This window comes from Malaclemys terrapin, chromosome 14, assembly GCF_027887155.1.
Source record: "Malaclemys terrapin pileata isolate rMalTer1 chromosome 14, rMalTer1.hap1, whole genome shotgun sequence".
NCBI classification, from domain to species: Eukaryota; Metazoa; Chordata; order Testudines; family Emydidae; genus Malaclemys; species Malaclemys terrapin.
Window position 1 is genome coordinate 383,402 of NC_071518.1, and position 18,002 is coordinate 401,403.

An 18,002-nucleotide genomic window follows, 5' to 3' on the forward strand; every position below is an offset into this window, starting at 1 on the left:
TGCAGCTGCAGTGTTTCTAGTGAAGACAGACTAAGAGTTACACACACTCCCATCTCTTTAAACTCAGAAGCAAAGCAGACAATATCTGTCTGCTAGATAAACACCTTGGATTAGGGACTATAAACATTAGAACAGGAGATTAATTAGCAATTTAAAATAATTTCTTCCAACAACAGAGTGTGTCATCTGAAGGATGGGGTGGAGGATTTAAAATGTGGGTTGAAGTCCTCATCTCAGTAAGTCTACCTTCAACGTACCATTTGGGGGTGGTAAGCAACAAAAGTGGGACAGGAAAGCAGGAAATGAAACTGTTTAGCCACCAGATTAACTAGGGCCTTGAATGAATTTGGTGAAAGGCCAAGAGAAAAAGGTGTTTGGTGTAAACCAGGCACATCAAAAGAAACCTCAAAAGGCATAAACAGGACTGTAAAGGGGGAAGCCCAGAGGTACTGTCTCTGAGGCCACATTCCACACTAGGAAGAGTGAATTGCTAAATTAAAGTTATTCACTATAATTGGAGTTCTTTTAAGATGGACTCTACATTTTCACATTCACAGGGTGCACAGCTGGTGCCACTCTGATGGCAGAATGTTTCATAGCAGTACTCAATGGAGTGCTCTCCTGTCCCTGGTTGTGGTGGAATGGTATTACTACTTTAGGAAGAAATTCAGGATGGGGACCATAGACACCAGCTTCCTCTGGGCCCAGGTGTTGCTCAACCCCCTGCTCTGCCCCAGGTCCTGCCCCCACTTGCTCCCTTCCCCCAAGTCCCCAAACCCATCTCACCCCTTCCCCCAAGTCCCCATTCCCACCCTGCCTCTTCCCGCCCCCTCCCAAGCGTGCACTGTCCCTGCTCCTCCCCCTCCTCCCAGAGCCTCCTGCACACTGAGAAACCTCTGACTGTGGCAGGCGGGAGGCGCTGGGATGGAGTGGGAGGAATTGAAAGGCAAGGATGGATGGGAGGTGCTGGGGGTGGGGGAAGGAGAGCTGGCTACCAGTGTGTGCTAAGCACTCGCTAATTTTTTTCCACGGCTGCTCCAGGGCTGGAGAGCACCCACAGAGTCAGCACCTATTGTGGGGATAGAGAACCACTTTATTCTTGTGGAAAATAATGAATGACAAATCAGCCATCAGGCTTGTATTTCACTTACTTTCCTACCAGATGTGATTGCTATAACAAAAGCTGTCTTAATTGAAAAGTGAAATAGGGAACATTTCCCCAAGGTTCAAAGGAAGGTTTCACAAGCTGAATAAACTCTAGGTTGAGGTCCCAAATTGGTGCTGGTTCTTTGACTGGAGGGTAAACATTCATTAGTTCCTTCACAAATCTTAGCTGTGTCATAGGTAAATACAGTCTTATGATCAATGAGGATGTGGTGTGCAGAAATAGCTGCCAAGTGCACTTTGACAGATGATCTAGACAGAGTCCTTATAATTTCAAATGGAGCAAGTACACGAGTATGGACAGAATGAAGACTGATGCTGAATCCAGGTTATTTGCCCAAAATTGAAAATATTTTTTCCATTTGAGATAATAGCATCTACAGATTGACTGTTTTAATAGCATCTGTTGGACACTGTCTGAAGAGGACTTTTCAAGGTCTGTCAAAGTCCTCTGGCCTATGCTGTCAACAGAAGACCATGTGATCTGGGTGGATACCTGACCGTTCTGCTGGGTCAGCAGATCTGTGGCTACAGGGAGAGACAGATCCTTTAGATAGATGAAAGAGGCCTGGAAATCACTCACTCAGCTGGGGCAATCACAATTATTCTGGTCTTGTCCTGTGTTTTCTTTAGAATTCTTTGAATGACAAGAAATTGGGGGATGGGAGGAAGCATAGACGAGATCTATTTCCCCAGTCGAGCAGAAATGCATCCAATATGGACTGGCTGGCTGTTCCTGCTCTTGAGCAAAACCGTGGGCCATATTGTGTTGCCCATGACCACTTTGTCTTGTAGATGTGGAAGAAAGGTTTTGAGAGTCCACTGAATTTCTCTCAATTCATGGACACTGATATACAGATTCTTTCCCAGAGATTCCAATGGCCCCGAATAGCCAGGTTATTGAAGTGAGCTCCCGATCCCAAATTGGAACCACTGGAAGTGGCTGTAGCTGATAGGGCTGGGGAATTGAACATTACCCCTTTTAGAACTCTGCTGCATCTCTCACATAAGGGATAGGAGTACTTCCCTGGCAACTATTTTATAAACATGCTGTATTTAGCAAATAATCTTTGCTAGCCAAAGCGGAAGCTGAAGAGTTTTCATCTTGAGGCTAGTATATAGGGTTATATAGGTAACTGAAACCATGAGGCCTGGTCCATCAGTTTGAGGATCATCATTGAGGCTACATTTTAGTCACAGATATTTTTATTAAAAGTCACGGCGCTTACCAGGGGGGCTCCCCGGAAGTGGCGACATCCCCCTTGCTCAGCTACTAGGTAGAGGTATGGTCAGGCAGCTCTGCAGGCTGCCTCTGCCTGCAGGCACCGCCCCTGCAGCTCTCACTGGCTGAGAACTGTGGCCAATGGGAGCTGCGGAGGCGGTGCCTACAGGCAGAGGCAGGCTAGTGTGCAGAGCTGCCTGGCCATGCCTCCACCTAGCAGTTGAGCAAGGGGGATATCGCCGCTTCTGGGGAGCCCCCCCAGAGCCCACCTCACCCCATCCCGTGCTACAATTCCCTGCTCCCTCTCACACCCAAACTCTGCTGCTGGGCAGAGGGAGGGGGCAAGGGCCCGAGACTGCCCCAGCAGTGGCCGGTGCACCTGGTGCAAGGGCTGCCTGAGCTGCTCCTGAGCCAGGCGCACCAGACACTGCAGAAGTCATGGAGGTCACAGAAACTGTGACCTCCGTGACAATCTTGCAGCCTTCATCATCATCATCACTATTCGACACAAGTTCTTCTGAAGTACCTCTATCATTGTACGGATTTTTAAAAAATCCTTATTCCAGGAAGACTCCTCTGCCTCTTTGAGAATCAGAACTGTGCTAATAAATAGGATTGTGTGTAGGAACTGCATGCAATTTACCTTTCCCCACTTTATTTTGAGTTCCAGTTTTTTAATTAGGGAGCATATCTGAAACATAGCTGTGGATAGGTTATCTTGTGAAAATGCTTTGATGAGCTAGTTATTTGAATAAGGGTATATATAGGTAATCTGTGAACTTAGGTGTGCTGCTACTATAGACAGGCACTTTGTGAATACTTGCGATGTGGTCAAAAAGATCAACAGGAAGGATTTTATATATATATATATATACACATATATATATATATATATATATAGTTAAAAATCTTCTCCCTCAATGAATGGTAACTGTGACATGAAAGTCTGATAACAACATGGAAATATGCATCTTGTAAATTGAGAGCTCCAAACCATTCATGAGTGGACAGGGAGGGCATAGCTGAAGCCTGAGTAAGAATATGGAATTTGAACTTTCTGATGAATAAGTTGAGCTATTGCAGATCTAGAATAGGTTAAAGGCCTCCATCCTTTTTTGAGATGAGAAAAAGGAGAAGCCATTTTCCTGTAATTCTTCAGGAATTTCCTCTGTGGCACTTGCCTTTAACTTCTGCCCTTAGCAGTCTCTGGTGAGAGAAGCCTCTGAAAAGGGGAGATTTGTGGAGAGGGATGGTGGTGAACTGAATGAAGGAACGCCTTGGGAAGATTTCCAGAATCTGTCTGTAGTGATGATGGCACTCCAGGTACTGAAGGAGAATAAAAATCTGTTTCCAACGCGTGTGGGGAAGTTGGTACATAAGTTAAAGTTGTTTTAAGGCTCCTGAGGCTCTCATCAAACCCGAACTCTAAGAGCAGGTGCAGAAGACTAGGGATGTAGTTGGTTTGCCTTTCAGGTGAGCTTGTAAATTTTTCTCCTCTGCTGTTGCTGTGCAGATTGTTGTTGGTATGGTCTTTTATGACTAAAGTAGGATGATGAGACAATGACTGGTATTGCTTCCTGTGGCACCTGAAGGTGGAAATCTCGCAGAAAGTTGAGAGCTGCCTAGGGGTTTAGGTAATAGCTGAAGCTACTATGCTAGAATTTGTGTCCAAAGAGGCTCATAACAGATGTTTGATTCTTAACTGGCCCTCACAAATTAAAACTTTGGCCAGTTTCTTCTGCTTCTCAGGTAGGGATTTGGCAAATATGGTAATTTGGTCCCATAGATGGTACAGATACCTGGACATTAACAGCCTGGTCTATTCTAAAACCGAGTAGATACTCTAATACCCAGTAACACTGAAGAAAAGACCAATCTGCCTAGGACATCAAGCTTTTGCCTTCCCTGCTGGACAGAGTGGAACTTATCCTGTTATTCTCCTGAAAGCTGCAGTGACAACTAGCGAATTAGGGAATATTACAGAAAAAAGGAAAAATTCTCTATAGCCAATTGGTAGAGCTTATCTGCTTTTTTGGTCATAGCTTCTCCAGAGGTGAGATTCATCCACAGACTCTTAGGCCTTGTCTACACTGGGGGGCAGACTCTTAGGCCTTGTCTAAGATACGCAACTTCAGCTACGAGAATAGCATAGCTGAAGTCGACGTATCTTAGATCGACTTAGAATCACTTACTTCGCGTCCTCGCGGCGCGGGATCGACGGCCACCACTCCCCCGTCGACTCTGCTTCCACCTCTCACCGTGGTGGAGTTCTAGAGTCGACGGCAGAGCGATCGGGGGATCTATTTATCGTGTCTACACTAGATCCCCGATAGATCCCCGATAGATCGATCACTACCCGCCGATCCGGCGGGTAGTGTAGACATACCCTTAGCTGATTGTAGTAATCCTTCCAGCACAGGGCAAGTAATTTTACTCTTTGAAGGAGAACCTAGAAAGTGTAAAACAGAGTTAAGTCTCTTACATTGTCACTGATGGAATTTTCAGGTTATGAGACCATTGTCTTAACCAACTCTTGACAATGGCTAGGCTGCTGGTGTGCTGCTGGTGTGCTGCCTATCATGTTGAGCAATATTGTCTCACTGTTTCCTTGTACTCGCCCCTCAGTCTGTGTGTATCCATCCGTTGTCTCTTGTTTTATATTTAGTTGGTATGCTCTTTGGGACAGGAACTGTTCTTTAGTTTTGTGTTTGTACAGTGTCTAGCACCACGGGGTCCTGGTCCATGACTGCGGCTCTTAGGTGTTATGATAATACAAATAATAATTAATCACCAATTTGTAAAATTGAATCACAATTTCCAAACGAGAAAAGGCTGAGGATACCCAGACATTCTCATCCAGTGACATTTGAATGTTTGTCTTCAGATCCACCTCCTGAAGTTCAACAGGTACCTCAGGGTTCTTTGGACAACATGTAGCTTCTGAGACAGCTCTCTGGAAACTGGAAAGGTAGACAGATCTGGTTGCATCAGAGCCAATGCATGTGATTTGCTTTGCCCCCTTAGAGAGGAAGGTTTTTTTTTTTAATATAGATTCGTCTATCTGGGTGATGGAAAATAAGACCATCTGGCCCATGGTGGTATGTCCTAGTCTTGCCTGTATCCCTGTATCAAAATTTCTATTATAAAAAACTAGCGGGTAAGAGTATTCCCTTAGTCTATGTCAGTGGTTCTCAAATGTATTTGATCACGTCCCACTTCTTTGTGTCTGTAAGTAGTTTATGCCTGATAAAAAAAAAAGCTTGCAACTCATTAAATATTAAAAAGTAGGGCAAGCATTCATTGTAATAATAGCAAAAGCAAAACTGTGATTGTGGTCAATGCTTACAATTAAAATGTGCACACTGCATCATTGCAAATGGATTAACATACAGATAGCAAAAACTTTGTATAATGCTACGTAAGCTTAACAGAAATCCATCAAAATACACAGCGCCATCTGAGGATCTGATATATCTGTAGGAATCAGCTTTGCTAGTTAATTGATGTAGGTAAAATGTGTGCAGTAAGTTTTTCCCCCCCTTAAAGCCTCACATCCCCTCAGAATACATTCCACGCCCCACCCCCAGTTTGAGAACCTCTGGTCTATATAATCTGTATCTAGTATCTCTATAATGTTCTCTGGTGTACTTGATCTGCCTTGCAGGAGGTGAACAGGATAGTAAAATGTCAGGTCTATCTTGGCTAAAACATCTGACTACAAATTCAACTGTGAATCAGATGGTTTGAACAGGAGATGTTGTTGATCTTGGAAAGTGTAGTACCGAAAAGGGTGAGGCAAACTTCCCCAGGGAACTGACAGTAATCCTACAGGGAGGGAGTGTAATCCTAGGGGAAGGTCTTGTTGTTAGAATGGAATTCTCCTTTTCTTTCCTAAGGTGGAGAGGAGGGGATAGCCCAGAAGCCTCTCTTATAATCCCCTTATCTTTTTTCCCTCGGGATTCTTGGGACTAAAAAGATTTTGGATCTAAGTGAATCTAGTTGTGGGTGCGAGTTGTATATTTGAGCCACGACAGTGATAGCAGATCTGGTAGATACCAAGGAGTCTGAAGTGATCTCTGCTCCCTTCTCCAGCAATGTCATTGGATCAGGTACACTTGTTTCAGAAGGGGTATGACTCTTCATATGGGTTTTGCTTTTAAAAAAACACTTGGTTTTGGTCTGGGTTTTGAGGAGATTCTCTGGATCTCCTTAAAATGGATGCACTAGAATCTCTGAATGGATGCACTAGAATCAAGGGCATCTCAATGAGAGGACTGATTCTGCTGACAAAGGCAGATACCTTCGCTATGCCACTGTCTGGAACCAAAGGTGTGTGTTTCTGAGGGCCTGTTCTGCTGGCTGGTCAGATCCGATGGCTGTGGATTCCTCAGGACTGTGGTTCTACATTTGGCTCCCAAAGAGGAGGCTGGTAATTTTGTCTGAACTTTAGAATGCTTTTTAGCCTCTGTGAGGGCTGAAGCCAGCCCGTGCATGCTCGTGGATGCTATTGGCTTGGAATTGGAGGCTTTAACTGCTTGTAGTTGTGACCTGTAGCAGCAAGTCCTGGAGCCTCTTCTAATGCTCTTTTCTAGCACTTGAAGTGAAGTTGCTGCATATAGAACAGTGTGATAGAAAATGACCTTCTCCCAAGCAGGCTGGACACCAAACATGGGCATCTGAAGCAGCTAACACAGTAGAACAAGTGGTGCTCCTCTTAAATCCCACCCTCTTCCTTTGTTGTATTTGCAGATCCATGCCAAGGAACAGGATACAATAAATTAATGTATTGAAATAAAGGAAATAATAAAACTAAGCCTAAACTTTAACTTAATAAACTAAGAAACAGCCAAAGGCTCTGTGTCTTGACGGACCAATCCAAGTCAGATTGAACGAGCAAGGTTCCTGGTCTGTTCTAAACTGCAGCTGGAAGGAACTTAGATGGCTGGAGTGCTCTGCCCCCTTTTTACAGCCTTGTCTTTAGAACATTCAGTAACAGTGAGGGGAAAACAGGAGGGGGTACGAGAGCACTTAACAGACATTGCTACAAGAATGTTCCACCATCCAAGCTGCACTGCCCATGCAGCCCATAAGTGGCAATCTGCACGGGCCAGTCAAAGAACACCACATATATGCACTTCTAGTGTAGATGAGGCTGTTGTAATTTTAACATATGTTAGCTGTCTAGGCTCCCCCCAGAGTTTATTCACAGATTACCTCTACCTGCTAACACATGCTAAAAATACACCTTTTTCACTAGTGAAGACAAAGCCTGAGAGACTGGCACAAAGAAGGGAGACTCTTTAGAAATGGAAAGCGAATACCCTACTGTAACTAAGCAGAAGAGGTATCTATCCAGCTCGGCTCTTGATGAGCACAAGAATAGATGCACCATGCAAACTGTTTCTTTTGTTTTATTTGGACCTTTTTGCTGTATTCTTACTAAATCTTGTTTTTTTAAAACTCTTTGGGAATTTCACATACACTGCCTCAGAGTGTTAAAACATTCCACCTCTAACAAGAGACTCCCATGCTCGACATTCTGTCTCAAAGGTATAGACTAAGGATTCCTCTTGCATAAGGTGTGTGACTCCTTTCTCAAGGCTGTGGTCTGAGACACATGGATCCCTAGTGACCATGCATGGCAAAATCAGTTTAAAAGGCAGAAAGTGGCAGTGCCCACTAAGCTGCATCCTGAGCACGACAGTACTAGTCTTGCACATTTATACCAGATTGGCTGCTGGCTAGTGAGATGCAGGTCTCCTTAAAGTCCTTTCTTTTGGGGAGTTTCAGCTTCATTGGGCAATGACACCTGCCAGGGGGAGAGATAAGAAGTCCAGTTTTTGGCATACTAAGTCTAGAATGCAGACTTGATTGCATAGGCAATGACAATCAATCTAAGGATCCTGCCACAGTGCTGTCCCACCCAGGGACCAGGAAAACAGCATCTTGAAAGCTGCTCAGGAAGTTTCATTATTCTAATGTCATGGTTTCTAGTTCTTTTCTCACTTTTCAAATACTACAATAGACCCTGAAAGGTCTGAAAGGACCATTACAGTTTTTCCAGCGAGAGAACCTACTATTATCACTGCAACTAAGCAGGTAGGAAACCAAGACAAGCTTAGAAATAGAAGAACCTGGATAATAAACTAGACTTTAGCCCTTGATGAAATTGCACAGAAATAGCATAGTAAAGGTATATTCTTTCACCTATACCTATGGTCACCTGAATATTTCATTGCTCTCAGGAGGAGGGAGACAAAATACTATGGAGAAATTAGAGGAGCATTTTTGCAGATTTCCAAAATAATCCTGCCACAGGAACACAGCTATTTGATTATGTTGCTGTAGGACACCAGCTGGCTTTCAATATTTCACAAAGTAACTGCCAGAACCCTTCGTTAGCAAGTAAAAGAAGGCAGGGACCTGCAGGAAGAAAGACTGCCCCGCTCCATCCTTTACAACGGAGTCTGATTTATTTTGGGATTTGTTTTTAAAGTTCTCTTATTTTTAGGTCTAATTGGGTCCCTACACTCTACTACTTATCGGAGCTAGCTGTACCTAGAATACAATCCATCATGCATCTCCCATACCCAGTAAATGGATAATTACAAGTTCCCAGTGTAAAGCTGGTAGTGTCTGCAAGACTCCAATTCTGAATTTGTGACAGCATTAAAGATTTAATTAAACAGGCTTCTTTTATACTTGCATTCCTTAGTACACGCTTTTACTCTTGACTGTTTTATCATATTCTCCCTCAGCATTTGTTCTTATATCTAACTATGCTGCCAGATGTTTAGCAAATGGCTTTATAATCACCACCATATCTTCCCTATGTAATAGCATATCACCACACAAGGTTCAGCACAATCATCCTTAATATGAAAGGAACGTGTGGAAGGACAGCCTGTACATACTGTAAATTGCTGGAAGTCGAACAGTGAACGGAGACAAAAATTATATTTCCTAGTCTTCATCACCTTAAGGTAGGCAGAATCCTCCCAAAGACCAATCTCTTACAAGTATGCCAACTTCCCACAGGGACCATGAACCCTCAGTATACTCCTGCCTCCTCACCCGACTGTATATTCCAGAACCACAAAATGTAATAGAAAATAGTTTTCTGCAGACCTGCAAAGAGAGTCAAGACCCCCTGATCCATCCAGTCGCATAAAGTTGTGTCGCAGGTTGAGGTAGGTGATGTCTTGACTGTAGAAGAGATGCTCAGGTACCTCCTCAAGGCTATAACAAGACAGATCAACTGTGCTGAGTCGCTGAGACACCACCTGAAAAAAAGAAAAAGGGCAACGGAGTTACAGCTACATTTACAATTTTCTTTCCAGTTCAATTCAATGAAAGTTTATTGGCGGAACAAGCTAGACAAGTGCTAACAAAGCACAAGAAAATGAAACCCCTCAGGTATCTATCAGAGGCAAATTCAGCCCACCCAGGATAGGTTTACATACAGTGTTTAAGATTTGATCCCCGGCCTGTATGTTGCTACTGTCCATTCCTGTCGGCAGGCACATACACAAGCATGGAGAAGGGCACAGGAAAGGCACTGCTCTGATTTGCATACATTTTTTAATTCAGAATACCAGCCAACCTAAATGGCAGGGGAAATCCAAGGTGAGACAAATATCTAACTTATCGTAGGCTTTAGTGCCGCTGCCTATCAGCATAATATCTGAGCACCTTCAACATCAGACAGAATGGAAACAATGAGTACCCAGTAGGGTTTCTTTGCCAGAGGACGTTGTGAAGGCCAAGACTATAAGAGGGTTCAAAAAGAATTAGACAAGTTCATGGAGGATAGGTCCATCAATGGCTATTAGCCAGGATGGGTAGGGATGTTGTCCCTAGCCTCTGTTTGCCAGAAGCTGGGAATGGGCAACAGGGGATGGATCACTTGATGATTCCCTGTTCTCTTCATTCCCTCTAGGGCACCTGGCACTGGCCATTGTCAGAAGACAGGATACTGGGCTAGATGGACCTTTGGTCTGACCCAATATGGCCGTTCTTATGTTCTTCTGTTTGCTGGTTTTTGGAGTGTTGTGAATGTCTTTCTTTGTATGTTGGAAAGGTACTATCAAAGAAGAAGGTTTTGCAATGTTTCCTAGAGGTGCTCACTTTGGGCTTTGTGATCTGCACTGTCTCACAGGAGCAAAACTCTCTCGGCAGTTCAAAGATTGATATTTGGTCTCTTATGCAGCTGGGTGTAACAAGGCACTGGTCCTGGGATGCACGTGCACCCGTTCCAAGACTGGCCCCCTTTCACAGAATTGCTTTTCAAGTGAGGGGGCTGAGGGAATAGCAAGGTCATATGACTACGTAAAAGGGCATGCTGAGAGATATAAAGGTAGTTTGTGTTCTGTTAGGAAGACTCCAACAGAATAGAGACAATTTTCCACAGTTCCCAAGCAGAGGGAAAGGAACCTGCTGGGAAGGTGGTGGTCAGACTAGATTATCTCAATGCTCTCTTCTAGCCTTGGACTCTATGACTGAAAAAAACTTCAGCTGAGACATTTGCACGAAGAAAATCTTAGCTGTGACAGGATTATAAAGGACCAGGAAGTTCTGGAAAGAGGGCAAAACCCTGGTAAACAACTGGAAGGACTACTGAGCACTGGAAAAGTCTAAAAGGAACCGGTGAGCCTCGAAAAGCAGGGTGGGCTAACTGTTATTTTGAGAATAATCCAGACCCCATAAGGCGAAAGTAATTCAAAAGCACCAACTAAGGTGGTTTGACTAGAGGGAGGGGGAAAAAGGAGCTAAACTGAGGCAACAGATGGGTCCAGTGCTGATAAGCTCCTACTACATGGGGGAACAATCTATTAATTGCTTTGACAATTGCAACCTCTGCCTTAAACTAGCAGTGGAAGCAAACTGGAAGCCAATGGAAGAGGCAGACAGCTGCATTCTGTATCAACTGCAGTTTCTGCATTATTTTCACAAATTATACTACATAAGAGCAAAGTCTTTAGTAGTGAAAACATGTATACATTGGCCTATATGGTGGAAGCCATACACTTTATACAAGAAGCCTTTGTTAGCATTCAGGCCAATCAATGTAAAGCAGAGAACAACAAATGCAAGTCAAACACATAGAAGATCTAGCATGGAGAAATGGGATATTTTATACAGCCAAAGCAAATATAAGACATTATCTCTTAACCTGTATTTCACATCAGAAGCTGATACTATCTAAGGCCTGAGTTAGCACAGTCCATCAATCACCAATAAACATGCTCTGTAGTACACAGGAATCATCATAGTGGATCAGACCAGTGCTCCATCTAGTCCAGAATTCTCTTTGACAGTGGACAATACGTTTCAGATGAAGGTACAAGAAACCCTGTAACAGAGTGTTATGCAATAACCTGTCCACAGAGAAACATCACCTGGCAGTTAAAGACTGGCTCATGCACTGAAGCTTGATGGTTTACAGCTCATTTTTAATTCTACCTAATGTAACTGTGGATGTCCTTACTACCTGTATAACATCTAGTCTTTGTTGAATCCTGGTAAACTCTTGGCTTTAAGTTAAACAAAAACGTATTTCCTTAGATTAGATTTAAATTTATTGCCTTTCAGTGTCATTGAATGTCCCCCTGGTTCTCGTAGTCTGAAAAATGATCAATAAGAGCGCCTCATTACAGCAGACTTTCCAGGTCTCTAATAATTTTCATCCTTTTCTCTATTTCTGATATATCACTAGTTCCCTCACTGCCATCTAGGATTGAGTTTGGGCTTCAAAGTGGGATCCCTTGCTCCAATGTCCTCTTGCCCTGACAATGGTAATGTCAACTCTAGGGCCTCCTGAGCCTCAGGACCGATTCCACTAGGTGTGGCACCAGTGAAACATAAAAACAGAAAAGCAGAATAGGCTTCCCCCCTAGGGGTCCAGGAAGAATATAATGACAAAGCCACTCTAAGGAGGTGCTGACAAGGTGAGAATCACTGGAACCTGACTCACTACCAAAGCCTGGAACAAAAGGAACAGGTGATGCTGTAACAGCCAATGTCAGGGGCTAAGACCGGATAACGGCACACCCAATATGGAGGACACAGTGGATGCCAATGTGCCCAGTGACAAAGAGTCCAGTGCTAAAGGTTCTGATGCAGAGATCTCCAATGCCAGGAGTACTGAAGCCAAGAGACCCAATACAAAACACAAGTCTGATATAGCCAATACCAAATGAGTCTGTGCCAATGCACCTGAAATATCTGATACCCAAAAACCCAACAATTAAGAGGGTCTCAGACACCCAGGTTGGCACAGCACCGAGTTGTGAGATTCATGCTCATTTTTTCTGCTTCTTCCTTACTTGCAAGGAGAGAAAAGGATTCCAGAAATGCAATCCCTTCAGGATTTAATGGGCCTGCCACATGAACAGGATGTTGAAGTGAAGCTCAACACTGAAGCCATCCCCTTCTGACTCTGCTCTGATGTGGAATAAGCATGTGGACCTGAACAGAATCCACCTCCTCTGGTCGTATTTGGATTCTGTGCTAACTCAAATCCATCAGAGAGGCTCTCTGTGAGTCTAGCACATTGTTCAGGTGGATGCAGCCAAGGCAGTAGGAAGGACTTATAGACTGCTGTAGCTGGGAAGAAAGAGAAGTTAGTCTCTGGGATTAGTTTTGAAGACCGCAATAAACTTCAGATGCTTGGTTAATATGAATAGTGCTATCAGTGTGGGATAGTGCAGAACTACAGCTCATAGCTGCCGCAGTCTGGTGGAATGCTGAAATGAAGCACCCAGCAGATCAGAGAGACATGCAGTGGATAAGTAGCTCCAACCCACAGATGTCATAGTTCAAAGGAAGCCCTCAGGTGACCTCTGTACTCTCTAAGAACACGAGTTAGAAGCTGTGTCTCAAGAGTAAGCCTGTTCCAAAATTCTCCAAGCTTTCTTTCCTCTTGCCCCTGTATCAGAGCACCCGCACCTACAGCTTATTGGGCCTCACCGTGGATGCCTGCCGGTGCCATCTCTGGTACTCTGCCAGCGTTTCAAAGCAAACATGGTAGGTTTGAGCTTGTGCACCAGCAGAGCTGAAAGCAAGCGAGTGCTGCCGACGCTTCACTTCTTCCACCTGAAATGGGGGAAATAAGAACAAAAATAGCCCAGTCTACATTCCAACAATTACACAATCTGAAATGCAGGGGGTGGGAATGTTAAACAAAACCAATACAAGACACTCCACAAAGTACAGTCAAGTTAGTCCCCTCTGGCTGATATACAGCAAAAACTCCTTTTCAGAACCTCTCTGCTGAAACAGAGCAATTTTTACAGTAGGGGTGCTGAATTTAGAAACCATGTACACCTCTACCTTGATACAACGCTGTCCTGGGGAGCCAAAAAATCTTACCGCGTTATAGGTGAACCACGTTATATCGAACTTGCTTTGATCCACTGGAGTGCGCAGCCCCGCCCCCCCGGAGCACTGCGTTACCGCGTTATATCCAAATTCGTGTTATATCTGGTCACGTTATATCAGGGTAGAGGTGTATTTGGTTTGCTATTACTACTTCAAGACAGGGAGTGTAATAGCACTCCCACCCCAGCACCCCTAGTTCCAGCACTTATGGAACAGACCCAATAAGTAATTATTTCTGGGTCACAGTAAATTGCTGGACAGAACCAATACACGTAAAAGTATCATGTAATTTATGGCTGAAGCACAGAACCTGCATTCCTTTCACTGTTTTATTAAACTAAAAAGATTGCCTAGTAAACAAGCAGAGGGGAGTGAGGCAGATGTATTCAAACATCTTAACACAGAATCTCACTAAAGAGGCCTAGACTGACTTCTTGTAGGGAACATAATTCCTGGTGGCCCCTTCATTCTCACATCTTACCTACAGGAAACTAACAAAGAATCAGTTAGGCCCAAGAGCCTCACCTTCCCTCCAACAAGAGGCAGAATGTGCATCTTTCCTGTATGGCAATCCTTCACGGAGGATACGATGAGGCAGGTGCCACAGAGAATGACCAAGCGTTCTGCCCACTTGTGCAACTGCGTCTTCCCTTTGCGCACATTATAGACCCCAGACAGAAGGATTCGGTCTAGTTGCTCCACTTGACATGGCTTTTCTGAAAAGAAAATGGCACTTTATCATCCACTTTTCACTGGATTCTTTCTTTCCAGCTTATGGGGATAATTAGCACCAAAAAAACACATGAAATCTCAGCTATTAAAACAGACAACTATAGGTAAGTCAAGGCAGAATAAATAGTGGTACACTGAGAACAGAGTCTCATTTGCAGGATAAACAGCCTGTAATAAACAATGCAATAATATTTACAAATATTTTGTAGAGAGAGATGAATGATTATATATTGTTATGCTCAAAGACATTAATGGCTGCAGTCAAGCGTGTCTGATCTACATGCAATCACAGACATCATTAAAGTTGATGGGCATGCTAGCCATCCTTCATTCTGGCTAAATGGAAATGCAATTAAGCTCCTTTACAGAGTAAGATAGCTGAAACCACTGCCCAAGGCACTGGGCCACATGGGAAGGCTTTAGCCAGAACTCAAGGCAAATGAGGAGTTTCCTTGGGGACTGACTGCAAAGGCAGGAGGCGCTGATTGGTTGCAGCTGTGTTTGCATGAGTGGAAGAGATAGAAAGCAACCAGAAAGCCAGAGAAACAGGCATGAGCATGGCCCTGAGAGGAAACAGAGACAGAATTCCTTGGGGGCACAAGACTGGCTGGAAAGGCAGGCTTGGAATTTGTGAGCAAGGAAACTGGCCTGCTGTTTGTTCGTCTAGTGTACACAGAAACAGAACTGTGTACATTCTTTGCATCAAAGAAATTCTGACTTGTACCATCAATTTCTCTTCCTAACAGAAACAACTTGGCAAGACCCCACATAATGCTAACTTCTCAGGCCAAGAGGCGAGAGTATGTTCTGAGATAAACAATGATGACATTAAAAAAAAAATCCTCTTCCTTGATATGTCATTGTTTACCTTAGAATGCAAGCTCTTTGGGGCATATACCTGGTGCTGTCAGCAAAGTACCACGCACATCAAAAGCATAACAAATATCTAATGGGTTAGTATTAGTTAAGCAATTTTTCCTTTGAGAAAGAAATCAAAGATGCAGTGAGGTTACAGTTTTCTAATTAAATGAACTTAAAAATGAATTCTGGTTTGCTAAGACATATGAAAGGCTATTTTAAGTTTGTCTTTTGATACAATAAGAATTTAAAATAAACAAACACGTTTTCTAGTAAAATTCTGTCACAAGATCTCTCTCCTGCTTTCTTAGTATTTGTATTTCTTGCATTTGGGGGAGTTTTTAAAATGCTTTGTTTTTTTGGCCACAATTCCTTTTGCAGGGTCATTTTTCATCTTCAGTAGCCTGAAAATTATTCAAACCTTGATTTGTGTGTGGCATATTTCATCTATAGGTACTGGAAAATGGAACATTTAGACTCACAGACTTTAAGGTCAGAAGGGACCATTATGATCATCTAGTCTGACCTCCTGAACAACGCAGGCCACAGAATCTCACCCACCCACTCTTGTAGCAAACCCCTAACCTATGTCTGAGTTACTGAAGTCCTCAAATCGTGATTTAAAGACCTCTTGACATATTGCATATGGTGTAGAGATCTGAATATACTGTTAAATAAAGAGGTATCACATATGTATATTATTGTTTTATAAAATCCTGACAAGTTCTGGAGGCATAGCTGTTAGAATTTTTAAGAGCACCACTCATGCAGAAGACTGTACTTCTAATTTGCACAGAATTGGGCTTGGCACATCCATTAAAATTCACTGTAAACAGGAAAAGTTAAACCATTGATATAGGTACTTAAATGGTGCCCATCACTATAATATCTGAGTACCTTTGCTCTTCTATGCCGATCCAAGTGCCCACTGCAGGAAGCTGGTTTTTCTTTATTTAAAAATACACCTCTACCCCAATATAACACGAATTCGGATATAGTGCGGTAAAGCAGCGCTTCGGGAGGAGGGGCGGGGCTGCACGCTCCGGTGGATCAAAGCAAGTTCGATATAACGCGGTTTCACCTATAACGTGGTAAGATTTTTTTGGCTCCCGAGGACAGCATTATATCGGGGTAGAGGAGTACCAATTTAAGAAGGCTCTTAAAGTAACTGACAAATAGTTCTTGAGGTTAGGAAAAGAAAGGGACCTGTAGCTTTCACATTCTACAGGGTGGCAGATGTTCAGGCACGATGCCTTTTTTGCCAGGAAAAATCCTTGATTTACAATTTAAAAAATTCATAAATTGATTGTGGTTGCAATCAGAAGCATGGAATATAAATATAGAATATAAATATAGAATCTTGGAAAGGGTAAACTTCTTAATGCTGATATATGGGCTATTCAGATAATCTGCTAAGTGAAAACATAATAGTTGTACATAAAATATCGCATTGTAGGAGTAAAAATATTCCAAGACATTTAAAACACTGTCTAGAAATCAGGGAATGGAGACTTGCAAACATCACTGAAGATTTGGAAATATTAGTTCTGTTTGCCAGTTTTGTACTGATATGGTTCCATGATATAAGTACACCTCTACCCCGATATAACGCGGTCCTCGGGAGACAAAAAAATCTCACCGTGTCATAGGTGAGACTGCGTTATATCAAACTTGCTTTGGCCCTTCCTGTTCCTTGTTCCCTGACCACTCCCTCCAGAGACCCCCGTCCCTAATCACCCCCAGGATCCCACCCCCTACCCAACCACCCTGCTCCCTGTTCCCTGACTGCTCTGACCCCTATCCACACCGCTCACCCCCTGACAGGCACTCACCGGCAGTGGCGGGAAGCGGAGCAGCCCAGCCCCAGCCCGCTCCACTCCGCCACCTCCCAGCCACGGCACTCCACTTCCCACAGCCGGTGAGTGCGGGGAGGTTGGGGAAAGGACGGCCCCCATACTCACCTGCAGCGGGAAGCAGAGTGCCGTGGCTGGGAGGTGACAGAGTGGAGCGGGCTGGGGCCAGGCTGCTCCGCCTCCCGCCACTGCCGGTAAGTGGGGGGGGGGATCCCTTCCCTCAAGTCCCCTCCCCCGAGCGACATGGCTGGGGCGAGGGAAGCAGAGCAGGCTGCTCCCGGCCAATCCCCAGGGCCACTCTGGGACTGCGGGGCCCCCAAACGTGCCCCCACAGCTCCCGCCTCCCAGACCCTGGGGGGGGAGCCCCTGACCTCTCCCGAGACCCTCTGCCCCTCATCCAACCCCTCGGCCCTGGCCTGGCCTGGCACCCTTAACACGCTGCTCTGAGCAGCGTGTCAGAGCTTTACCGCCTTGTATGCGAACCCGCCTTATATCAGGTCGCGTTATATCGGGGTAGAGGTGTAGTTCTAATGCAAGCGGAACAGCCTTTTCTGGGTTTGAGGGACTCTGCATAGAAGATACTGTGTTACATTCCCTATTTTGATACCAAAATCACAGAGGTGAGGCTAAATTGAATGAGCCTCACCACCTCATGAAACCAGGAACCCAAAACAACATCCAGCCACTCATCCTACAAAGAAGAAAACAAAGGAAAGAGGAAGCCTTCATTAAAGCAGGCATCGTGAATATAGTATAACCAATTCTAATGGCATTAGGAGATTGACCCTGCCAAC

The 18,002-nt window shown here is 44.2% G+C and overlaps 1 protein-coding gene across 3 annotated transcripts in view; it reads right to left on the reverse strand.

Moving 5' to 3' along the window:
• The window catches only part of PHLPP2 (PH domain and leucine rich repeat protein phosphatase 2), a 139,514-nt gene that overhangs the window by 67,224 nt on the left and 54,288 nt on the right, over positions 1–18,002 (reverse strand). For all 3 annotated transcript variants that reach the window (XM_054049065.1, XM_054049064.1, XM_054049063.1), the window contains exons 4-6: positions 14,291–14,481; positions 13,355–13,480; positions 9,515–9,669 (exon numbers count right to left, since the gene is read on the reverse strand). In XM_054049065.1, coding sequence (XP_053905040.1) covers positions 9,515–9,669; positions 13,355–13,480; positions 14,291–14,481 — 472 coding nt within the window. The remainder of the gene's footprint in view (positions 1–9,514; positions 9,670–13,354; positions 13,481–14,290; positions 14,482–18,002) is intronic.